Here is a 26,383-nt window from a genome sequence, read left to right on the forward strand (position 1 = left end):
ACCATTATCATCAATATCAGTAGAGGTCAGAAGAGGGAGAGGTCTCTCAGACCTTACAAGGATTAGATATTTTCTAGAGTGGCTAAAATTTAGTCCAAACCTAAAAAAAGTGAAAATGATAATATGTAGAGTTAAGGAAAAGACAGACAAAACATATAATATAAACAAAGACATAAAAGTAGAAAAACCTGAATAACATGTAATACTCTCCAAGATGATGGCAAGGTTAAAATATAAAAGTATAAATTATTTTCTGGTATCTTGTGGTGGCAGTAGTGTCATTAATAGCCTTTGAGCAGAAACATGGCCTGCCTGCTAAATATCGTATTTTGAAGCATTAACAAGTACTGTATGAATGATATATTAGAGAGAATGAAGAAGGTAGGTGTGGCTATTAATAGCATCTAAAGCAAAAGATAAAAGGGAACGAAGCGTCTGTGGTTTTACAGGTCTCTAGGCATCCAGCTCCAGACCTGTCATCACTGATCAGTTCTCTGCATGTGATCTGCTACCACACTCTGTTGACTGAAGAGAACATTAAAATCACCCAATCTTGCAATAAGGTTTTAATCTCTTCAATGACCTTGCCATTTTCTATTTGAATATATCCAACAGCATAGGGCTTATTACTTACTACAGAGCCAGTTCTGCCCCAGTGGGTTTCTGAGGCTTAGAGAGTGTCCCTCACACCAGGCCACGTCCTGTGCTAGTCCTGCTTATACCTCAGTGCCCTGCCTTCCTCCCTAATGCCCATGGTCTCACATTTCCTCTTGCTTTTCCTCTCCTGTTCCACTTACTATGGTAGTGTAACGTTGAGTAGCTTGAGACAATCTAGTCTCTCAGATCTGGTAGGTCAGGAATTCTGTCAAAGTGCAGAGGAGGGTGAGTTATCTTTATTGTACTGTGTAAGTCCATGGGAAGCTCAAAAACTAGAAGCCATACGAGTTCTTACTCACATGCCAGTCAGAGACAGCTTCTCTGGGGTAATGAAATTGTATCTTCCAAGGAGCCAACCATGAAAAGATTCAAGGGAAGAATATTCTAGTTGAAAAGAATGGCAAGGTCCTGCCTGAGTTGCTGGGTTCCAAAAACAAAACTAACTTGATGAACAAGAAAATAAGAGGAAATAAAGTAAGCACCAGGGGATGAGGGAAAGCAAACATTAAAAATTTCAATTTTATTCTAATCTTGATGGGAAACAAATTGGAGTTTTTTCAACAAAAAAATGACTTTAAAACTCGAGAAAAAAAAGCATTTGTATACTCCATGAAGAATGGATTCAAAAAAGCAAAAATGGGAACCACAAAGATGTGTGATAAAGGGCTGTGGTCATCATAGAGCCCTGAGAGCACAGCCTCCATCTCCCAGTTACTCACCCTTACTAAGCAAGGCAGTGAGGGTATGGCAAAGCCTCTGTGGTCCAACTAGAGATCAGAAAGGTAAAACAAACCAAAACCTATGTGTCAGCACAGAACCCTTTGCTGTTCTCAGTTTGAAAACTTGAAACTAGTGTGTCTTAAATGAGAAGCATTATTGCACAACATCCCTGTTCTGTACTCCCAAGATCTGGGGCTGACCAGCCAGTCACCCTGAGCTGCCTTCTCTCCCTGCAAGAATCTCTACCTCTTTCCAGTCACTTCATTTCTCCAGGGATGTGCTGGGCTTCTTGTTCTTTTCTCCTCCACTTCCTGGGCTTAGCCAAAGCCCAGCCACCACATGAAGTCCCCCATGCAGGGACTCTTCACCAGAAAGCTCTCAGTTGGCACCTGGCAGCTGACATTAAACACAGATGCCTGTATTCAAAAGATGTGAATGAAGCTGCTGGGCTGTGGGCCTTGGAGAGGTGTCTGGGTATGCCCTGGAAGCTGGGAATGGTAAGAAAATATTCCTTCTGCCCTGCAGCCATCTGAGGGAGCACAGGTTTTGTGACACTTTGACTTTAGCACAATGATATCTATTATTTCAGTTTCTTACCTCCAAAACTATAAAATACCCCATTCATCTTGTTTGGAGCCATTAGGTTGTGACAGTTTGTTCTAGCAGTAATGGGGAGCTGGTAGACCCACCATTGTTGGGCTACAGCCTCCTCCAGTTTAGGGGCCAGGTCTTCCTTGCCTTTTAGTTGTTGGCATTAGTATTGGAACACAGGCACTTTTACTTTTGAGCAGAGTACCTAAGAGAGTATCCTTCGTTTTGTGCTCACACAAAAGCTGGGATATGATGATGTCACTAGATTAAGATTGGCTTTCTTGGAATATTCCAAGATTTAAGAGCCAAAAAACTGGAATTCTGATGAAAAATAACTCACTCCTTTTTGTGCAGTGAAGTTCTCATCCATCACTGGAACATTCACAAACTTAATCCAGTCCACACCAGCACTGTGCAGACTATTAAGTGTGGTTTTATGATTTGGGACTGAAATGGAAGTTTCACAAGATGCCTCAGAGATTCTAGAATTAAATCTGAATGAAACAAAATCCCCAAAGCTGTGAGAATAGTCTGGATGGTCATCAGCTCTATAGCATGCTGGAAGCCAGGAAGATGAACATAGACAAACTTGGAACAAGTGAGAGAGAAGAGGTTATAGAGTTTAGAATAGCACACATGTGTGTGCATGTGCGCACACACACACACATTCACACTGCTATTTTAGTCTACCTGAGGCTAGTAGCTATTTAATAGATGGCCCATGATCCATAGCCATGCAGACTTCTGCCTTTTGCCTAACTCTACGTTCCTATAAAGCAGGTTTGGATTTCAGAGGCTACATGGCAATAATGATAGTCCACTCATACTTCTCATTCAAATCTAGTGTCAGTGCACTCAGATAGTTCACTAAAATCTCTAGTCCTGTAATCTAAATTTAAAAACTTACAATCTGGTAAAAATTGAAAAGCTTTTAAATTTTAAAGTGTGGTATATAGAACTTCACATCTGATTTTTAACATCTTTCGTGTATCTTTAAAGAATTTTTTATTTATTTTGAGAATTGTATGCACTATATTTTGATCATATTCTTTCCTCCTCTCAATTCCTCCCAGAGACATTCTCATTTTCCTGCCCTTCCCTGCAACATACAACTTGTGTCCCTTTTCTTCTTAATAGCATAATTATTTTTAAGGAAAACTTTATAGTGCGTGACTGATAAGCATAAAGCCTTATATTATGCTATAAACATTTGGGATTAAAGAGACTAGATAGCTTACAGTTAAGACCCAACAGGAGCCAGGAGTCTGCTGATGAACAAATTATCTATATTTTAAGCTGAATCAGAAGTAAACATTGAACCACTGTGTTAGCTAAGCAGGTAGAGGACTTGCCTACCTGAGTTTGATCCCCGAAACCCTCCCATGTTGTCGTCTGATCCACATATATGTGTTATAGTGCACATACACATGTGCACACACACACATAAGTTGATTGATTGATTGATTGATTGATTGATTGATTGAAAAATGTTAAAGTAAATATTTCCCAGTGTCCCTTCAAGTCTGCATTAATCCATAGGCTAAGAGCCACGTGTGCCCTCATAGCCTTTTTTACAGTCCATGAGCTCACTTTAAAGGAATAGATTTCTTCTATTCTTGAACCATCTCCAAATCTCAGTCCCTGAATACTTGTTGATTTTCCTCAGCCAACACTTTTATTTCCTCAGGAGAATATTCACTAAAGACTAAAGTTGTGTTGTTTCATTAGTTGTCAGATCAGCCCTTGCCCCGGTAATGGTGAGGGAGAAGCAGCACTGAACTGATGACCTTTCCTTTAACGTTTTTGTTTGGGTTCTATTTTGTTTTGTTTGTTTAACTGGTTGGTTTTTTGCATTTATTCTTAATAAGAAAAAATAATGAATTTATGCCACTTTGTAATTGCTAAGAAAAAATTTTTAGCAGTATTTTTAGCAATGAAGCTGTACTCCTAAGTGTCTGATTTACAATATGCTAATAATCTGCTGAAAGTAGCAGGCACAGTAAGGGAAAATCAGCATTCAGATTCATAGATAGAAAACTCTTGTCTCCAGAGTCATGCATCCTCCGAGTTCTGAAAACAGGCAGTCAATTGTATTCAAACCTGGGCCTCTTTTTGGAACCTATATAATAACTGTAGACAAATTAATATCTTTCATGTCTGTAGTTAAGGTCTGACCCCTAATTCTTTTGACTTTGATGACATTAAGGGCCAACTGATACTCACTAACAAGTTTTATCAAAAGTGCTCTAAATGTGGCTATCATCAAGTCCTTCTTAAAATTTGAATCTTTACTAGGTAGCGTACTACAAAATATCTCCTTATAGTGACACAAAACTGTATTATGTTCAACAATATTCAGTTAGTTGCAAATTCTGTCTTAAGAAAAGGCAGAGAAAAAATACGAAATCATGTCCTGTTCTGTGTGGATGTTTTGGTCCTTGGGCAGAGCATATGTAATAAGGCCTGCATCATGCCCCTGCCTCTGCTACTTGAGAAGTTCACCTGCTTTAAGTTGTAGTTCTTTTTTTTTTTTGGTTTTTCGAGACAGGGTTTCTCTGTGTAGCCCTGGCTGTCCTGGAACTCACTCTGTAGACCAGGCTGGCCTCGAACTCAGAAATCCGCCTGCCTCTGCCTCCCAAGTGCTGGGATTAAAGGCGTGCGCCACCACCACCCGGCTAAGTTGTGGTTCTTACATTGTGCATGAGAGTTGTATCTTCCCTACAGCTGTGAGAAGACTTCACATGAGGTAATGTGTTCCATGAGAAGAGTACAAGGAATATGGGGATGTATCGTGGTTTGTAGATGTGCTGTAAGCAACACCTAAGGCATAAATGCTGACTAGGGTCATCAGTAAAACTCTACTTCAGTGCAACTACCAAGTTAAAGCCAATCAAATGATCCTTACAGACAAGAAATTCACTAGCCAGCCCTCCCAGTTCTTACCTAATTAGTGATATCTTCTGAATGTTTCGGGGCAAGATAATGAGATAACCATAGATCGGTAGTGCCTCTCTCCCTTCTACATTCCAGCTTGAAGGGATGACAGCTGATAAAGGAAAGCCTGTTATGTTAAGAGCTTGGGAAGGATGTCATTGCATGGTAGTGGGGTAGCATGGGCACTTCTGCTGAGCTGTACAGATGATAGCATATGAAGGAAAGACATTGAGCAGAGCCTTACAACTTCCCAGAGAAAAAGCCAAGTCTCATGAAAAAAGCAGAAACTGACCCACTTGGAACAGCACCAAGGAACATGAGGGTGTGTCTCTGCTGTAGCTAGAACTCCTGTCTATCACGCCTCCAAAATTTCCATCTTCTCAGAGCCAGTAAAGGAAAAGTAAGAATTCGTTCCAAGCATAGTAACAAAAGTGGCCCTCTGCAGGCTGCTAGCTCTGAGTGTGACATGTACTGAACAACTAGGGAAATAAAATGTACAGTTTAAGCTTAGGTTTAGACACCTTGTGCCAGAGTAAATAAGGAAGGGCCCCATCAAGCACACTAGCAATGAGCTAAGCAGGGGTGTTTCCTCAAAGAGTAATCTTTGTTGTTTCTTCCTGGAAGCCAGGGATGCAGTGATGAATGAGTACTTGGAAGTGGTATCTGCTTTAACTGCGTGCTCTTGGTCCTACATGCTTTGTATGCCTTAGTCCAGGAATGAGGTCCATTTAGCAAGACCTTGCTGGCTCACTGTTGACTGAAAATTCATTTACCACTGAACTGCCTCTTCTGTTTCATCAGTAAGCATACCTCAGTGACTGAATCTGACTGGAGACATGGCCTCCACAGTGTATCCACTAATACTGTTTTAATCTAGAACAGTACCTACAAAAGCAGTTGAAGCATCTCGCCTCAGTTTGCGGATACATTGTGGGCATTTAAGGTCTATGTTTTCCTTGTAGCCTCTTCCCTTGAGAAGGTCCCCTCTGAAGAACCAGAGAGGAGAACTACAGTGTTTGGATCTCCAAGTCCACAGAGCTCTATGCAGCTTGTCCAGATGTAGGCACTAGAGATAGTGGAGTATCCTGGGCTGCCAAGTGAGAGAGGGCAGTACTGGCCTTGGCATCAACTGCATGGTGCTCAGTTACCACTCCTGGACAAGCTGATGCTCCAGGGGGAGGGAAGGAAGCTACAGTGCACTTAGTGGGGAGGATTACATCTGTTCCTGGAGGTCTCTTGTTACCTTATTACACAACTCAGAGGGTTTGCTTTTAATGGTCTGCTTGTCATGTTCCATTTAACCTATAAAAGTCCTAACATCCTTTAACTAGATTTCTCTCAAAGAGTTGTGTTTTCTTTCTCAGGTCCTACAGCATATTTGACAATAATCACCAGGATCCCACAGGGCTGACGGCTGCTCTTCAGGCCACAGACTTAGCCGGAGTTTTGCACATGCTCTACTGTATCCTCTTCCACGGCACCGTCTCAGATGCTAGCACTAGTCCCAAGGAGAGTTACACCCAGAACACCATCCAAGTAGCCATTCAGAGTTTACGTTTCTTCAACAGCTTTGCAGTTCTTAATTTGTCTGCTTTTCAGGTACTTAAAAAACCTTGGTTCAGGTTGGTTTTAAAACCAACAAAAAGTTAGCATGTTTGTGTGTGTGTGTACACGTTTCCTTGTGTGTGAGTGTGGAGGCTAGAGGTGGATGCTGGGTATTCTCCTCTATTACTCTCCATCTTCCCCTGCATTCCTCTCTCCAGTTGGGGTCTCACTATGTAGTCTTGGTTGGGACTCCTACAAAGACCAGTTGGCCTTGCACTTACAGAGCTCTACCTGCCTCTGCCTCTGGAGTCCTGGGATTAAAGGTGTGTACCACAACGCCTGGCTCACTGAACCTGGAGACTTGCTGGCAGGCAAGCCCCCAACATCTACCTGTCTCCTGCACTCTCAGCACTAGGGCTAAGGCACTCATTCATTAGCATGCCAGGCTTCTTATACAGGTGCTGGAAAGTGAAGATTAGGTCCACATTCCTGCACACCAATTACTTTATTCACTGAGATATCTCCCCAGAATCACCCCTCCCCATTCACCTTTTTAAGAACTTTTTTTAAGATTTATTTCCATTTGTATGTTTTCCCTTCATGTATGTGTGCTTGGTGCCAGCAGAAGCCAGAAGAGGATGTCAGATCCCCTCTGAAATTGGAGTTCTAGACAGTTATTAGCCATCATATGGGTACAAAGAATTAAGCCTGGGTCCTCTAGAAGTACAACTAGTGTTTCCAACTGCTGATCCATCTCTCGAGTTTCCAAAAAGTTAATCTTTTAATGTGAATATAATGGGAAGTTCTTCTCTGGAATTTGAGATCCCAGATTACAATAAGTAGAATTATAAAGTGTATATAGCATTCGTTAAGCTCTTTTGTAGAGTTATATGATTTCTGGTCACATTAAATGTTAAATGTGCTTTCTCATTTATTCTCATAGCTGTTATGAAAAATGTTATTGTACCCATTTTACAGATGGAAAAACTGGCAAATAAATAATTTGCCTAAAGTCCTATTTAGCTGAAACAAAACTAGTTACCCATGACTCTCCAGTCCTTAAATTTAACCTATACCACACTGCCACTTATAAATCTTCTGTCTTAAATTCTTCAGATAAAGGTATTATCATCCCATCAATGTTTAAATATTAATAAAATTAATGGTTTCTTATAGAAATAGAACCAAAATTGCTTAATTATTTTGATTGATATAACTCTAAAGAGGATTTAACTGATTTGTGTCCAAAGTAAAGTACATTTATATATAACTGTACAAACCCCTATAATTTAAGTTTTTATAGCTAAAGAAAGAAAATGGCTTTTTGCTATATAATACCACACTGTCAGCTTAAAGACAGACTTTTTTCAAGCAGGAAATTTAATTTTCAAAAACACTGAACCTGTTATCGAGCAAGCCCCAAGGAATCGACTTTCCCTGTCCGCTTATTAACTGTAGAGTGATTTCATTTAAAAAAGGAACAAACTTGGCAGATGATGAACCCATAATTTAGATGAATTACTTACTAAGAGGAAAGGGGCTTCAGAGGTGTGTTGTGTGGAGACAGTGGTCTCTGCTATCAGAAAGACTTCTGTTGTGAAGCTGATGGCACACGTTCAGTTAATGAACGGCTTCCTAGGATTCTGTTCATAAAGGAAGTTAGTGAGTGGTGTCATTGCAGCTTGTATTTTTCAACTTTGTAGAGTCACTTTATCCATCACAAGAACAGAAGTCCCTCCTGGAGGATTAATGTGTTTCTGTTTCTAAAGTAGTTGAAGTAGGCTTTGCCATTCTCTGCAGTCTGCACAATTGGAGTAGTTTACAGGCACACCTAATGAGAGAGGTGTCTGCTCCAGAAGATGTCAGTGAGTCTTACTTCTGGTTGCATATGACATTTATTTGTTTATCAGAGGACCTCAGAATATAGAGTTCAGTAGTCTTCCCATCAAATAAAATGATTTCCTTGTTACCATAGATTACGAAAAAGTGCATACCTAAACCAGTTATTTTATGCATTTAAAAGCAAATACTTAAACTTAATAGAGTAAGTAATAGCAGTGTGATCAGTGTTATTGTGATCTCAGGCTCTAAGAGTTCAGAAATCCTATAGGGCTCTTCATGTCTCATGAGGATGGCTTGGCTCCATGGCATGATCATAAGACTTCAGCCAAGAAACTCGCACGGCTAAAGGAAAAGGAAGGGTAAGTGTGCCTTGTAGAAGTAGGAACTGCAGTTATCCAGAGGCTCCTCACTCATGGTTGATGCCTGGGATACCTCGAAGACTATGTCTGTGTAGGGCCATCATCCAGAGTACCTGTATACAGCCTACCTGTATAATTCAGGCTTCTCAAATGATTATGATGTCAGAGTCCTGAGGGGGAAGGTCCTAAGAGGAAGCTTCTGGAAAGCAAGTGTTCTAAAAGAACCAGACGGCAGCTGCATGGCTTTTTATGATCTAGTTTCAGAAGTCATATACCTCTATATACCTTAGTACTTGGAAACTGAGGCAAGAGGACTACAACAAATTGAGGACAACCTGTATCACACTTGTTAAGCCCTGTCTCAAAGATAACGTTAAGGGGACTCAGTAGTTAGAATTGCTGGCTGCTCCTGTAGAGGACTCAAGCTTAATTCATGCACCCACATGAAGTTGACAGACATATGCAAGTTCAGTTCCAGGAGATCACATGGCCTCTTCTGATCTCTGTGGGCACCAGGCATGCATTTGGTACACATATGTACATGCATTGCAAGTACTCGTGTATACGCATACATTAATATATCTTTTTAAAATAATAATAGTAATTTTTAAAGCCTAATGCAGTTGGAAAGAAGGAAGGGAGGGGAAAGAAAAGAAGGAAGAGGAGGAAGCAAGAAGATAGGAGGAGTTCAAGGCCTCAGTTACATAATGAGCTAGGGGCTAGCCAAGACTACATGAGACCCTGTCTCAAAAACATAGCAACAATAGAAAGAACACACACACACACACTCTAGTTGAATCACTCATAAGCCTCCCAGATTGAGAGACATGGGTAAGATAATTGTCAAATACTTGAGAGGGCATTTATGAACTGCACCACTGTTTAACAAGTTCATGACACATCTGTCATACAGACACCACTGATGAGTAAACATGGAATATTCAAATGAATATGCAAATGTTAACACTGTATAACAGTGAGTGAGTTTGGGAAGAAAATACTATTTTCATGATAGATATGATCAGAAAAACTCATGTTGTAGCTCATAGAAACAACCCCATGTCAAAGGTAAGATTTCATGAGGAGTGAAAGAAAATGTACATCTCAGCGTGGACCTGACTTGAGAAAACGTGGAGGTGACCATGACAGGCTAGAAGGAGCTAAAGAACAAAACTGAGCTGAGGCAGGTGCCTGAGCTCCTAATAAGAATGAGACAAAGTGACATGGTGAGCATGTTGTTTCCCCTCATACCTCCAGGTATCACAGGAATTCAAAGTGCCACAGACTCAGGCTCATCAGACCCATGAGCTTAGAGTTGGCCTGAGCCCACTAAACAGTCTCACCATAAAGTGTATGGCCTTGGACAAGCCATCTGAGCATTTTTAAGATCCAGTACCTTCATCTAAAGCAAATTAGAAACATCTACCTCACAAAACAGAAGATTACATGGAAGATTACATGATGGTCAGCATGTACTCGGCCCCAGACACGTGAACTGACACCCTCTAGTCTCTGAGTCTGGGCCCACCCTTGGTAACCCACTTACTGGGCATTTCTGTGGATGCTTTTAAAGAGTTCCTTTCTGTATGTGTAAAGTTAAAGCGTTTGCTCAGTGTCCTGGGAGATGCTGAATCAGAAAGTGCTGAGTGTGGCATTCATGTTTGTCTGCTTTCCTTCAGAGCCACACATCTGTGTGCTTGTCTTGTGTGAAAATGTATCATGTGATAACAACAAAAGGGTTATCCGTGAGAACATTTTCATCATGTACCAGTAAGGCTGTTAAAGTATCTCCCCCTCAGCAAGGATGTGAATTCACTCTAAAATCATATCGGCACAAGTGGCCTGGAGGTCATTGATACTGTATATTGCATTTGCCATGACAGCTTTTAACAATTGAAGGTGGTCTCAAGAAACAAATCAATGTACTGACTTGGCAATTAATTCTGGCTAGAAAGGAAATATAGTTTCCTTGAAAAATTGGTTTGATTTTTATATTCAAACATACATGCCCCATGACCTGCTCTTATCAGGAAAGGTTAAACAGAGGGCAGTAGGTCACAGCATGCTGGACGAGACTAATTAAATAAGGGCTGAACGGAGAAAGTGTCAAGACTTGATTTAAAGGAGCAAAGCCCTCCTGAAGTGTCTGGGGCTTGAAAACTACTTGGGGCAGGGGTTGTCTTGTGGCAATAGAACCGCAACAGAAGACACTCTTTAAGTCAGCAGTCATAGCATTATAGCAGTGCCCACCTGCAGGACTGTTTCACTCGATTTAGACAGTGAAGTAACTGAAATTTCCAAGCTACAGTCATCTGACCTGGTTTCAAACCCAGTAAGACCTCAAATAAAGAAATGAGTTTAAAACAGTGCGTTTCCCACAGGCCAGCAGCAGTGCTTCATTCCAGTGTGGGCTGCAAGTGTATTCTGTGGGCTTCGCCTCTCCCCTTTGCCCTCCTGTCGCTCTGTCTGCTTGACATGTTTATTAAATAGAAGCTTCAGGCTGCACAGGCAGACTCAGATTCTCCTCCCAAGTTGCCCACCACTGACAGCCCATAGCCTGTCTGGAGAAAAGATCCCAGAAGCCTCATAGCTGAAGGGCTCCTAGTTTGGGGAAAGATTTTTTTGTTTTGTTTTGTTTTTTCACATTCTTTTGGTAGCCTTTGTTTTAGAGCACTATTTATTTGAATAATAATTACTTCTTATTTAGATTTCTTTTCTGTTTGAACATAAGTAAATAATTAGAAGTGGCTATTTATCTCTCTGTATAAAGGTGGGGAACAAAGCCAGTGACGGAGAATCTTTCTGTTATGTACAAGGCCCTGATACAATCCCCAGAGCCTACAATACACTAAAGTGTCTTTGCTATGTACAAGAAAGTAGTTTTATCCTTCAGAAAAATAGTGTTAGAAATTAGCTTACACAGTATATTCACAGATGAAATTTAATATTTATGCTTCTACATATTTTCTACAATAAGAATCCTTGTCTAATGAGAAAATGTAAGTTACTAGGCATGGGGTAAATAGCTGCTTTGGTGGAGTGTATGTTGGATACGTGTGTTGTGGGCATTTACTCTGCTCTAGTTTCTGTCCATTAGGTTAAATGTTACATTGGTTTCTATCGTTTATTAGACTAAGAACCCTTGAACTAACTGCTGCCCAGAGTATAATAGTCAGGTTCATGATATTTTTGTAGATTTTTTTTTTTGTCTCATATTGCTTCATTTGGGCTTTTTTTTTTCCTTATTGGTCTTTTGTTTGTATATTTTGGTTTCCATTTAGGGAGTTATATGTATTTCTTGTTTTTGTTTTTAAAAGAAAGAAAGGCTGGGGACAAGGGTAGGAAGATTCTAGGAGAGTTTCAAAAGGGTAAAAGGATACAGTATATGAAAAATCCAATAAAATTATATAGAAACTTGAAAAATAAATTAAGCTCCAGGTTTATGCAAATTTCTTTACAAACATTTGACAGCTAGGTTATTTGAAAGTTAAGAACCTCTGTAGCTTGTACCACTAGTCCCTTTTCTCCATTTTTCTAAGAATAGGAACTCTGTTATTGAATGCATGCTACTTATAAGTGCTAGAAGGAAGGAAGGAAGGAAGGAAGGAAGGAAGGAAGAAAAAAGGAGTATAACGTCCCTCTAGCCACATAACAGAGAGTGTGCAGAGCCTGGACTTACTGTATAATGTACAGCCCCAGCTCTCCCTGGGCTGGGAGTTCTAACTGCTCCTTGTCTGTCAGTCTATTGTAGGGGCAGAGGGTTTGTCCCTTGCATTCCGGCACATGGCTAGCTCCTTGCTGGGCCACTGCAGCCAAGTCTCCTGTGAAAGCCTCCTCCATGAGGTCATCGTCTGTGTGGGCTACTTCACTGTCAACCACCCAGATAACCAGGTAAGAGCCTCTGGAAGGTACCTCAGATTACTGCCAGCACTGAGGGTGTGAGGTATTGGAGTGAGAAAAGACAGGCTAGCCTGCTGGAACCCATCTGTCCTGTATGAAGCCCTTTAAACAGGCTCCCAGGATAGGTTTCTGGCTTTATCTCTAAAAGGATATTTGACCTACACCAGATAGCACAAGGACCTCCTCTTAAAGCTATAAAGGTAAGATATTTTAGTAAAATATTTTTAAAGTACATGGAATCATCCATTCCCTCCTATACAGTCAGCTTCAACCCCCATACTGTATGGATGCCAATATTCTTGCTGTGATAAGGAAGCATCTACATCTCTTGGCTCAGACCACTTAGCAAACATATAAAGCTGAGCTTGGCCCTCCTCTGTCTAGGTGTTCAGGGGCTTCCAGATAGTTTGGGGCAGAAGCTAAGAAGGCAAGATTCTGGCTTCTCCTGCTTGAGAGACAGGCATAATTCTGTTCATGGCTACTTTATTTGGTTTCTGAGTAGGGCTTCTTCTGTGAATGCATTCTCCTTTTGTTATGAATTGGAAGATGATAACGAGGTACCTTCTTTCTCTTTTCACTTTATTTTTTAAATAAATCATGGCACAACTAACACATTAAACTAATTCTTAACTACCTCATTTATATAGTTTTATCTAGACAGAAGGTTGATTGTATAGATTATAGCTGAGAAAAATATCTAAACATTCCACTAACTTTTACTCTAAGCTCGCTGATTTTTAAGCAAATCTAAAATAAATGTGACTATGAGACTTTTCAGCCTAGAGCACACTAGAGGAAGACAGGAGGAGAGATGAGTGTGCTGTCATAGCCAAGTACAAGGCAAAAGCTGCACACCGAGAGCTGCCAGTACATGTCTAATGAGAAGGAAAGGGTAAGAGAGAACACGACAGGCCCAGAAGACCAGAATCACAGACTTGTAGGTTCATAGAAACATTTAACCCTTAGTAAACATGGGAGCAAAGTGGGTCTTAGGTGCATTCTCTATAAGAAGGGTAAGGAATGGACAATCCATTTTATAAAAAATCTTGTGGTTAAAATGTAGATCTAGGTGCTTAGAAGAACAATATATATAATTTTTTTCCTATTCCCAAACCCTGTTGCCAGGAGGCAGTTGTTTGTTGCCTCTTACTGTGGAAATGCTCAGGAAACTCCTTCCCTTGAAAACAGCCAGATTTTTGTCCTCTCTAAGGACCAGACCCATAAATTGATAGCATTTCTAAAAACTACTCCAGAAATGATTGGTGAGGGGACTCTCCTTTGTGGCTTTCTTTCCTTTGTATCAGTCTACTGAATGATTTTTATCTCACTTTAAAGTTTCTTCTCTTGGTCATGACCACAAAGTATTCCCTATTTGTTATGAAAAGGACATGGCAAATATAAAGAATAAATAGGAAGCCCCATTGTTTCTGATCTCAGATTCTGAAATAGTCACTAACAGGTTTCCTTCTAGAGTCATCTTAGTGAACAGTTTTATATAGCTGAAGTCATATTGCACGTGTATTTATGTCCTCCTTTCTGCACTTCATCTTATACAGAATATCATTTTTAATGGCTTTACTGTGTGTGGACATTCATAGTTTACCTAACAATTTCCTGTTTTATATGTAAGTGGTTTATGCTATATATCATGACACTGCTGCACTTGTGAAGAGCTGAGCAGTTTGTGGATGTGCCGTTTAGCAGTTCCGCACTGAGTGAGTGTGCAGTTCCACACTGAGTGAGTGTGCAGTTCCACACTGAGTGAGTGTGCAGTTCCACACTGAGTGAGTGTGCAGTTCCGCACCAAGAGGCTTCATTCTTACAGTACATCTCATGCTGCTCTACTTTGAAACTTTTGGTATAAATCAACTCTTAAGTTTGTAGAATTCAGACTTCTGTGGGGTTTCTGAGTTTTTCTACTGATGCTAGCTCACACAGTTATCCTCCACTGTAACATCTCATACTTTAGTTGATCTCACCAGAGTGAACAGAGACTGGAGCAGGGAAACATATACTCGAATGGATAAGGAAAAAGCAGCTGAAACAGAGTGAGCATGGGGTAGGAGTGGGAGAGAGGAGGGGTTAGGAGTCGAGAAGTAGAGAAGGAAGAGAGAGTGGCAGTAACCACTGCCCCATCAGGCTTGAGCTGGAAGAAAAGGATGCAGTACGCTTTGGAGGTCACTGTTGAGAGATGATGTCACTCAGAGAACAAAATTAGAAGAGTGGAAAATGTCAGACCTTGTGTCTTGGTACCTTGCCCCCAACAGGGACAAAGTGCTAAGCTGATCATCTACTGAATCCGAGAAGCCAGTTCAACTCTGAGACAGTTGAAATGCAACACAACTTTATGAGGAGAAACCAGAATATGTTAAATTACAAAAGAAATTAAAAACCGATAGAAAGGATTGTAAGAAGACTCTAAAAAGCAAAGATTTGTAGCAATGCAATTTCTAAGCATCACCTTGTTGTGTGGAGATCTTGCCACTGTTGCACCCAGGTGTTGTCTCTAAGAGACAAGGTAAGCCTTCTGAAACAAAGAAAGCACTGGGAGACTTAAGTCAGGTGTGTAACAGACTTATCCACTGGTAGTCACTTACATATATCTTGGACAGCAGTCCTGGCTCTCCGAATACCAACATGGGGTTTCTGGGCATAATGTGTGTATCCCACTCTGGGAGACCCATAAAGATTCTAGGAAGTTATAAATAAGCCCAGACCACAATTTAGCAAGTAGAGGGCCTGGGGTTTTAGCTCAGTTCTGCTTCTGCCCTACCTATGTGATCTTAGATGAATCCTCCCCTTCAGGTTCATGGATCTGTGACTGCTGAAAAGTAGTTCTGGAGAGCAGTGTCATTTACACCATTTGTATTTGTATCTCTGTGCGTGCGTGTGTGTGTGTGTGTGTGTGTGTGTACGCACGCGAGTGCATGCATGTGTATATATGTGTCAGTGTATGTCTGTGTATGTTCTCCTGTATGTTTATGTGTTTTCATATGTATGTGTTCCTGTGTGTGTGCCTGTAATACTGCTAAACTGTAAGGCTAAAATGTTTCAGCTGCTAAATTATATATTATGCATATTTCATATGATTAAAAAAAGATTGTACTGAGATATGCCTTCAGCCTGGGATATTAAAAGTCTGAAACTAGAACCATAGACAGACCAGCATCTGATCTCAGGGGGATTCTATACCTGAATTTGTGGTTTTTAGATCTACCTTACTCTCCTGGATCCTGTCAGCAGCAGACAGTGTAATAAGCTGCCTGCCCACTTTGCGGCAGCTTGTAATTTAAAGCTGACTATCTCTCGGCTTCCCCAGTATGAGCTGAGGAGGACAAGAGCCATTGGCAAACGGCAAACACAGCCGACTTCTTATAGGTGACGTGGGAAGCTTTGCTGTGCCATGCCATCACCAGCCACAGTTGTTTTATCTGCTGTGTCACCTAGCCCAAGTGGAGACCTGTGCCAGGATCTGTGGGTTAGGCTACATAGAGAAAAGCATAAGGCAGACAGCCACAAGTTACTGAGGTGACAACTATTTGTATCCAGTGGAATTGAGGACTTTTCTACTGTTAAAAGGGTGTGTATTTGCTTTTTTTTTTTTTAAGGAACTTGTTAGTTCCCTGTCCCACAAAACCACAAATTTGCTAAGTGAACATTTGCTACAGAGATCCAGTAAGAACAGCTATAAGGTCTTACTCGCAGGTCCGTGTCTGTGGATCATTTATCCTAGAAGGTCTTTTGGGCAGCCCCACCTCATAGGCAGGCTCAGTGGTAGTGACCCTTCTCACACACTCTTCCTCTCAGGGAATCAGTTCAGCCTGGTGGGAGAAATGGTGATTCTTAGTGCAGCTAAGTTTCGTGTTCATGTTCATTGCAGGGCATGGTTTTCCAGAGAGGATCCTTCATCTCCTCCTGGGGAAACAGCATGTTTCTCTACAAGACAGAGGTCCTGAAAATCTTGCTGCAGCCTAAGTCTGTTTGATTAGGTGACTGCTTTGCATAAAAGATTGGCCTTTTTTTTTTACTTGCTGCCACTTAGTCAATTAACTAGAAGGGCTGAGTCCCATGATACTACAGATCACTTGAGAAGAGTAAGCCAGATAATAAAAAGTAATGCCCTCTCCGTGATGGACCCAGTCATCTGTTTCCTATAGGTTTACAGTAGCTAATTAAAACGATGTTTTAATCAAAAGCTTCTCTGTATTTTACATTTTTATGACTTTCTAAATTCTTACCCATTTAATTATTATGATGAACATAATTAATACGTGCTGTCAGCTCCTTGCTTTATTTACATTGTATTGGATAATTAAATTTGTTCTGATAATTAAATTAACTCAAATGAAAGATTGTATGACTGCCTGAATAGTACTGTCCTGGGAATAAGCACCTTTGCATAGTCATTTTGATTAGCGAATGCCTCTCTCATTAGGCAAGGCCTTAGAGTCCAGGTACCTCAGTTTCCGTCTTAGGCTATCTGAAAGCAAAGATCACTTTGGCCCACCTGTCCCATCCAGCCTTTCTGTCGTACGAGGAAGAAAGATCAGAGCCTTATACTTTATCAACTCAGGACTTAATTTTTTTGCTCAAGAAATTGTCTCATGATCCAGAATGGGTAAGTATATAAAATAGAAATCAAATATTTACTAATAATAAATCATAAAAAAATTATTTTAAAACAATCTTTGGACAATATAGGTTTACTGTTTACTAAAAACAGAAGCAAATGTGGTACTAGTTAGATGGGTATGCCTATTTATTTTATATAAATAATTAAATATTGGCTGACTTTGATACTGCAGTTCCTAGAGCATCCCCAGCAGTTTGCAGAGTTGACTGATACTTACAGACGTCAGTATTAAGACCATCACTTCATACACATATATAGTGCAAAATGGCAAAAGTATGATTAGTGAGAGGTGTGGCTTCCGCAGGGAAGAAAACACCAACTGGCTGTTCAGTACAAGGCCAACTCTTAAAACATACATTCAAGTGATATTATTCATCAGATTGTATTTAGGACTATAAGTGTATATGCAAATACATATGTGTATGTAATAACAATTAGGAAAAAAGTCATGAATTTGAAGGAGAGAAGGAAGGGGGTTTATGGAAGGGTCTGGAGGGAGGAAAGGGAAGGAAGACATGTAATTAAATGTAATCTCAAAAATAAAATTAAATTTTTTTTAAAGTATATTTAGGCCGGGCAGTGGTGGCACACGCCTTTAATCCCAGTACTTGGGAGGCAGAGGCAGGTGGATTTCTGAGTTCAAGGCCAGACTGGTCTACAGAATGAGTTCCAGACAGCCAGGACTACACAGAGAAACCCTGTCTCGAAAAACCAAAAAAAAAAAAATGTATATTTATTATGGAAAATTCTGTCCTAAGATGAAGACAAATTAATTTCATAGAGTTTTTTTTCTTTTATGAAATTCAAGTTGGCAACTCCAACAGCAGTTTTTAAAATCAAACATTTAGAACACAACACAATTCGGAGATGCACTAATTTGATACATGACAGTAGGAAAATATTAGATGTCTTTGTTTTCTGTAATTAAGCCATTGTTTCTGAAAGAGCAGAAAACTTTCCTTGTACAATAAAAACACTTTACTTCATATCAAGTATTATATATAATATGTACAATGGCCTTGAATCAGAGCCAGGGTGTTCCCAGTGTGTGTGTTGACGCTGGAGGTATACGTCAGTTAAAAGTGCACGTATTTTATATTCAGAATCATAGTGACAGTGAAGGTGCATGGTATAACATGGGAAAGTGCTGCCCAAATCACCTTGGAGTCATCACGTTTGATTTTGCGTTAATGTTTGATCATTGCTTGTTGAAAGCCTTTTCCTGTTGCCACATTTTTCAGTCACCCAGTCATTTATATGACCGCATAATAAAGTCATGACCCTCAGTTGAACAAGCTGGGCTATAGATTGTGTAATCGTATGCTCTGTACTGTATTAGAGCGACTGCATCCTCCTAGGCATTTCAGAACAGGCAGGGAGGCTAGACAGTGGGGTTCTACGTGTGATTATGTGCTGTGTCTTTTACAGGTCATTTGATGAGTTAATTTTTTATTTGTTCTTGTTTTTGTTTTAGTTTGGGGTTTTTTATTTGTTTGGTTTGGTTAGTTATTGCTGTTTTGGCTTAGTTTGGGTTTTTTTTTGGGGGGGGTTGGTTGTTGTTATTGTTTATCAAGACAGAGTTTTCCTGTGAAACCCTGTCTAACCTGGAACTCAGAGATCTGTCTGCCTCTGTCTCTATAGAGTGCCGGGATCAAAGACATGCCCCACCACCATGGACTTGTTTGTTCTGAGATAGTATCTCACTGTGTAGATAAGGCTGACCCAGAGATCCTCTCACTTTGCCTCTTGGATGCTGGAATTAAATGTGTATGCCACCATGCCTGGCAACTGCTTTAATCTGCTGCACTTGTGTCATTTCTTCTACATAAGTAATTTCTCCATTTTACTCCATCTGCAACTAAGGAAGACTGGGCTGTCATTTGTTGCGGTTGCTTAGCAGGGTATTTACCACTGAGCCACAGCCTTTCCTTTGTGGTGTTGAATTTTATTTTATTTTTTAATTTATGTGTATGTGTATAAATCCAAGAACAGTTGTGGGAGTGAGTTTTTTCCTTCCACCACATGAGTTCTGGGAACACAGACTTGGCAGCCAGCACTCTTACTGGCTGGGCCATCTCAACTGCCCTTTCTGGACTTTTGTCTTATTTTGTTTGAATTGTATTTGTTTGGAGTGTCAGGGCTTGAAGTCAGAGCTTCATACATGGTAGGCAAGTGCTCTTCTTCTGAGCTCTCTATCCCTGGCTTCAGTTGTGTTTTGAGAATGGCAGTTTGCCTAGCAGTTTCCCGAATCACAGCCCAGCTTTTAGAGTGTTCAGATGTGGCCTAAGTCCTACTCAAACATCCTTTTCATACTCTTTGTCTTTCTCAGAGGCAGATGATCCGTCCTGGGTCCCACCTACTTGGTACACTCTACTGACCTCATCCACTCCATGAAGCAGCTGCTGCTGCACTGGGCTGAGAGTGAAGAGCATGTCTGTCACTCAAGGCCTGCCTGTCATCCCAGTGTCAGCACGTCATTCTTGAACTGTCACACAAGCATTCACCTTTCTACATCTTCCCCCTCTGACAGCTGTAGCTCCTTTCAGAAGGGGAAGTACTTCATGTCTAAGGAAAAGCTCAAGAATTTCAGTAATATGACTATTTTAGAGCCAGGTTGTTATCAGTATTACAATTCCAAAGAAAAACATGGGACTTGAGAGGCAAAAGTAGATCATTAAAAGTAATATTTACCTAAATATGTACATCAGTGATGTGCCTGCAGTTGAAATGAGGAAGGCTACCAGCCACTAATTCTGGCTATGTATAGCAAAATTCACCCCCTTCACAGGATCCAAACAAAAGACCTTTCACTCCCCTCATCATTTGTGACTTTTCCTACACAAATGTAGTACAAATTTATGCCCACTTAGATAGATACATGGGTGGATGGGAAGAGAGAGAGAGAGAGAGGGAGAGAGAGAGAGAGAGAGAGAGAAAGAGAGAGGGAGGGAGGGAGGGAGGGAGGGAGGGAGAGAGAGAGAGAGAGAGAGAGAGAGAGAGAGAGAGAGAGAGAAACACAGTCAGTCTTAGTTAGGATTTTACTGCTGTGAACAGACACCATGACAATAGCAACTCTTATAAGGACAATGTTTAATTGGGGCTGGCTTACAGGATCAGAGGTTCAGTCCATTATCATCAAGGTCGGAGCATGGCAATGTCCAGTCAGGCTTGGTGCAAAAAGAGCTGACAGTTCTGCATCTTCATCTGAAGGCCACTAGGAGAAGACTGACTTTCAGACAGCTAGGACAAGGATATGTCACAATGACATACCTATTCTAACAAGGCCACACCTTCTAATAGTGCCACTCCCTGGGCATGTCCATACACACAAACACTCTCTCTCTCTCTCTCTCTCTCTCTCTCTCTCTCTCTCTCACACACACACACACACACACACACACACACACACACACACATTGAACCTATAAGCCAGCTACCATATATAATTTTTTATGGAGTAAACCAAATTTTTCTGAGTCTATGCCTTTGGTCATGGAGGAACTTCTTAAGTAAAATACCCAGATATAGACTGTAAAGGTCTAGTCTTTACTCAAGGTCTCCTGAAATAAGGAAACTACATTACCATTGTCAGTCCCAGAGGGAGCCGTAATGGCTGCACTAGTGTCTTTCTATATCTTTGTGGCCCTGACCAAGTCACTGCCCATCTCTAGACTTTGGTTTCCTGTCTATAAAAAGAAATAAGTCTCATAGCATGGATATAATGTAGGTAAGACTGTAACAGACTGTAATACACATGGCTTCTGGTCCAACTCCCAGTGGAGTACTTGACTTTCATCTGAAACCTCACAGATAGTTTGTAATCTCCACATCCTGTCAACATCCTCCACTCTTAACTAACAGAGCTGACCACTGAGCTCTACTTATGGCATTCTAGGGCTTCTGTAGCCTGCATCTCCAAGTTCCCTCCAAAGACCAGTTCCAGTGGCTCAGGAATCACATGGTCAGGTGGGCACAGCAACAATCCCACTTCTTTTTTTTTTTTTTTTTTTTTCGGTTTTTCGAGACAGGGTTTCTCTGTATAGCCCGGGCTGTCCTGGAACTCACTCTATAGACCAGGCTGGCCTCGAACTCAGAAATCTGCCTGCCTCTGCCTCCCAAGTACTAGGATTAAAGGCGTGCGCCACCACTGCCCAGCACAATCCCACTTCTTGATCCTGATTTTCTGTTGTTGGCAAGACGTTTATCAGTTTCACAAAGTACCCTAGATCCAGTCCCCTACCCCTACCCCCTTGAATTTGAGTCTACCATAGACAGCTGTCCAAGGCTTGGGGAGTGGTCATTACTGCTTGACACTGTAGCAGCCCTGATCATTGCCCAAGTGATTCTGGCTTTGCAGGTTTGAGACCTGTGGTGAGGCACAGTGGACAATTAGGATAAAGCAGACAGCATACTTAGTTTTTGACAGCCAAGAAGCAACAATTGTACCTCTGCAAGTGGGCTTTTCTGTTCACATTTGATTCCATCATCTAGGCTCAGCCTCTGGGATGCTACTTCTCACATTCAGGGCATGTCCTCCCAACCCTGAGTTAATCACATGTGGAAATACCCTTACAGACACACACAAATGTTTTACTAATATCCTCAGCAGCTCTCAATCTAATCAGGTTGACAGGGAAAACCATCACAGCATTAGAGTCTACTATTAGCTTTGCCACCTCATAGTACCTGATGTGCTGGAATCTTCATTAGGTTCCTGCTTTAAGAAATTAATAGTTTGCTCTTAAAGCTTGATGGAAAGAACATGGTCTTTGGCCATGAGTGTATTGATTGAATATATTACCAGCTGTTCTGTTCTGTAGCTCTGTGGTCCTAGCACGCCACTTACCTTGCCGTTGCATATGTCCTTATGTGTGATATGTAGATCATATTAATAATGTGTCATGGGATTTTTATGCACAGTGAATTAAATCAGTTGCATAGCAATTAGCACATTCCCTAGCCCAGAGCAAACGCTAACCTGTGGTATCATTGGAACTATTGTTGTTTCCCTCCAGATTCCCTGCTCCTAATGAGAAAAGCCCCCGTGTCCATTCAAGTCAGCTTTGGCACTTAATACCATCTTAAGTAGGTTATCTTTGCTGTCAGAGTATGCTCTCCCATCTGCTGAGAAGATGGAGAAAGCTATGTGACTCCTGCCTCCAAGGTTGGACCCAAAAGCACAAGATTGTCTTCTCATCGTCAGACCTCTAGACTGTTGCTTTACATACTGCTCTGACTCAGCCACCAAGGAGTCCCAGGACAATCAGTCTGGCTCTGGTGAACTGGCTGCCTTCCCAAGAGGTGTGGCTGGTTCAACTGAACCTGCCTGACAACTAATCAGTATATGCTTGTCTGGAAAGCAGTGAAGATAGGCACAGAAGCAGAGGGGAGGATGACCTCACACCCAAATACATCTCTGTATTTAGCCAACTAAAGAAGCACTAAAATTGCTGTGAGGTGCACTGAGATTGTGTTAGGAAGAGAAACTAGAAAATGGTTCACATGAATCAATGTGAACATTTAATGGGCCTTAATTGGAACCTTATCCTACTATTCTTAGAGCAGAGAGATGAAAGCAGAAGAAATCTGAGAGACCATTTATTTTACTTGAGAAAGCAGTAAACTGAAACTACAAAAAGATTTGACTACTATTATATTTTTATGATTAAATAAAATTGTCATAGACTAGTGCTGGTGAGCCCATAAATGCTCCGTGGAATGCACCCATGGTTTCTGGCAGCTGTTGGATTACGGTCAGAAAACCTATCAGCTTGTGTTCTGCATTTGTTAACCCTGCCGTTCTCACACCACACAGCAGCTTACGGGAGGAAAGCTTACCTAGTTCTGCTGGCAAGAGCCACTGGAGTATTTGTTTTTTAAGGTGTTACTAAATTCTCTCTTCCCCATTCCCCTGCATTCTGCCTTTTGTAATGAGCAGATCTCTCAATCTCTCTCTGTCTCTCTCCCTCTGTCAGTCTGCCTATCTGTATGTATGTATGTATGTATGTATGTATGTATGTCATATGTATGTGTGTTCTTTATTTTTCTTAGAGAAGCAGGATTTTAAATATTAGACCCAAGGCTCTGAGGTTGAATCAGCATGTTTCATGTAATAACTTCTGTTACTTCTTTTTAAGAAAAAATATATTTTAAGCCTGCCGCCTTTACCATATTTACATGTCTAACTGTAGGTGTGGGCAGCATAGGCATGTCCATGTGTGCATGTTCATAACACAGGACAGGATGATGTCTGGAACTTGGAGGCCTTCAGAAATCATCTAGCTGACTTTCCCTGTGGCCAGAGAAGAGAGGCCTTCCTCCCTGCCTCTGAGCTGGTTCTCCCAACAGGCTGTCCAGAGTGGCTCTAAGTGGCCTTCCCTCTTTCTGCTCCATCCTAGCAGCAAATGGGATATGGAGACACGGGCATACAGAAAATCCAAACTAGTCCCTCAAATTGATCATATGATGCGTCTGTATCATTTCCAAGGCCATTGTTCTATAAGCAGGCCTCCTCAGATATTAATTAAACCGAAAGCAGAGTTTATGTATAGTCTCTGACAAATCCTAGAACTGGTAGCTTAGTGTTGGCCAAGTGTGTGACTAAGCCAGCACAAGATTCTACTGCAGGATGCATTGGGAAGGGATTCAGAATGTGCTTCTTTTTGTTTTTGTTTTTGTTTTTGTTTTTCAAGACAGGGTTTCTCTGTGTAGCCCTGGCTGTCCTGGAACTCACTCTGTAGACCAGGCTGACCTCGAACTCAGAAATCCGCCTGCCTCTGCCTCCCAAGTGCTGGGATTAAAGACGTGCGCCACCACTGCCCGGCCTGAATGTGCTTCTTTTAAAAGTATAGCTCATTTCCTCACAGAAGATTTGAGAAATAATAATTTTTTAAAAAGAGGCCCCATCATGCAACAGAACACTAGAGGGTTCTGGGGAAATGCCAATATTGTGAATTTTGTGGCCCTTTAGACATTTACCAGTCATTCCTTCTCATTTATCAGCTTTTACTAAATACCTACTCTGTTTCAAAAGATGTGATAAGAGATTCAGAGATACCTACAGTCCACACTGTTTTTGAGGAGTCCACAGACCAGGCACTGTTGTAGACACACAGGATGGGAGGAAATAAAATAGACCAAGTCTTTGCCCTTATGTTACTGACATTCTGAAGAGTGCAATTCAAACAGAAAAAGAAGAACAACTCAGGTCTGTGATGGAGATAGTCCACAATGGAAACAATGTTTGTGCTGGTATGTAAAAGTGAAATAGAGGTTACTGGGTCTCATGATAGGAATATGCATAGGGAAGGGCACAAGCGAAGGTACTGCGGTATAGCCTGACAGGTACAGGTGACTGCATACTGTTCATTATGGCTGAAACAGCATTTGAGCGGGCACAAGAGACAAGCCTGAGATGAGGCAGAACCCAGGTCATGAAGTACCCATGTACTGGGAGACTGAGGAGCCTGAAGCTATTAGCATGTGGCTGATGTGCTGAGACACACTCCAGTATTTGGAGAATAGGTAGGTAGTTATCAGACCTCCTCGCTGGATGCTCAGCACCCAGGAGCTGGTACCGATAGTCATGAGTCGTTATTCTTCCCTGCAGAAGAGGAGTGGGAGATTACGCCCAGTGGCCCTCTCCTATCCCTCTGTAGCAGATAGTGGGTCTCTCTCAGGAAACTAATCAAGGGTCTTCTCAGTTTCCCCGCTGGAACGTAAAGAGACAGCCACTTACCTCTTCCTACTTGAGAAGACTCCTGTCTCTTGGCTCACCTAGGAAAGGCCAGATCCCCAACTACTGTAAGTTTTGATTCTCTTGACCCTGGCTTCTTCTCTATTTTCCCCCCCTCTCTTCCTCCTTCCTGAATTCTCTACTGCTGCTACACAGCAGTGAATCCAAGACCACCAAAAAGGCTGCTGCTAAAAGGCCACCTCCTCTATAGTCTGTAAGATTTCTGCAGTTAACCCCATCCTAGAAATATCTGTGGAAGAGGCAGGTTTGGAAAGAGAGAAAATTGTTGCAGGACTAGACTAAGGAATACTCAGGTTTCTTTTCTTTTGTTGTGATTTGATATGATCTAATATGTGAACAGAATCTTATTATTCTCCTGGGATGGAAGCCATCACTCCCGCCCTACCCCACGAGGCATGAAATTAAAGAAGCAAGGGGTGTGTGTTTGGAACATGACATTAAAAAATGGAGAAGTTGCTGACCTCAAGGACGTTCTTGTCATATTGCTTCTGTCGTGAGCATTGGTTCCAGGCATGATAAACTGTAAGAGCAGTAACTGATAAACCTGGCCACCATTGCTGCTCTTCTCCAGCATTGTGCAAACTCAGGTTTGCAGAGAGGAATGCACCAACTACTTTGTTTCTGTTCTGCTAGAAAAATATTCTTTGTTCCAATGATTTACAGACTCTCTAAGCTGTCTATTTTAGTGAATTTAGATGTCTAGACCCCTATTTTTGCCCCTGTGTTGAGAACATTTTGTCTCTGACAAGAAAAGGAAAAAAAACAAATTAGGAATTCTTAGGCACAAGGCATTTGCCCTAGTTAAATTTAACTACTTGCATTCATTCCTCTATACTCCATTTACCCCATCACACTGATGGACGAAACTTGTCTGATTTGACAGAACAACTTTCAATACATGATAAATAAAACTGCTCCCTTACACACACACACAGACACACACACACACAGACACACACACACACACACACACACACACACACATACCTATACCATTGTGCCAAGATGCTAACGCTCTCCATCACCTGCCCTTACAGATTCAAAGACAGCATTAGCTAAAGGCCTTGAAAACCCTATGGTGAGCAGAGCCTACACTCTAATGTGATAAATACAAGCTCCTGAAATAACTTATAAATCAAAACTAATTTATAGTTTGGTTGTAGAAGCCAAAACTCATTCTTTTCCCAAATAGTTGGGAGAAAGTCTAACATTTACCAGCACTACACTAGGCATGATGACATGTAGCAGTGACACAGGGGAGCCCTGTCTTCAGCACAGTCTGAAGACCTTTACCACCTGGTTCCTTGCAGTCTGTCTTAGACTGAACAAGAGCACACTCAGTCTGTCTCTCTCACACTCTCGTTCTGTTTTTCCTTCATTTTTATGTGTATGAGTATCTTATGTGTATGAATATTTTTATGTGTATGAATATTTTTATGTGTATGA

General features: G+C 41.3%; 1 protein-coding gene across 1 annotated transcript in view; it reads left to right on the forward strand.

Moving 5' to 3' along the window:
• Positions 1-26,383, forward strand: part of Scaper (S-phase cyclin A associated protein in the ER) — a 308,858-nt gene that overhangs the window by 266,898 nt on the left and 15,577 nt on the right. Inside the window, exons 27-28 of the mRNA XM_028781560.1 lie at positions 6,267-6,501; positions 12,390-12,539. Of these exons, the coding sequence (XP_028637393.1) occupies positions 6,267-6,501; positions 12,390-12,539 (385 nt within the window). The remainder of the gene's footprint in view (positions 1-6,266; positions 6,502-12,389; positions 12,540-26,383) is intronic.

The sequence above is a fragment of the Grammomys surdaster genome, unplaced genomic scaffold (assembly GCF_004785775.1).
Source record: "Grammomys surdaster isolate TR1022 unplaced genomic scaffold, NIH_TR_1.0 472, whole genome shotgun sequence".
In the NCBI taxonomy this organism is placed as follows: domain Eukaryota; kingdom Metazoa; phylum Chordata; class Mammalia; order Rodentia; family Muridae; genus Grammomys; species Grammomys surdaster.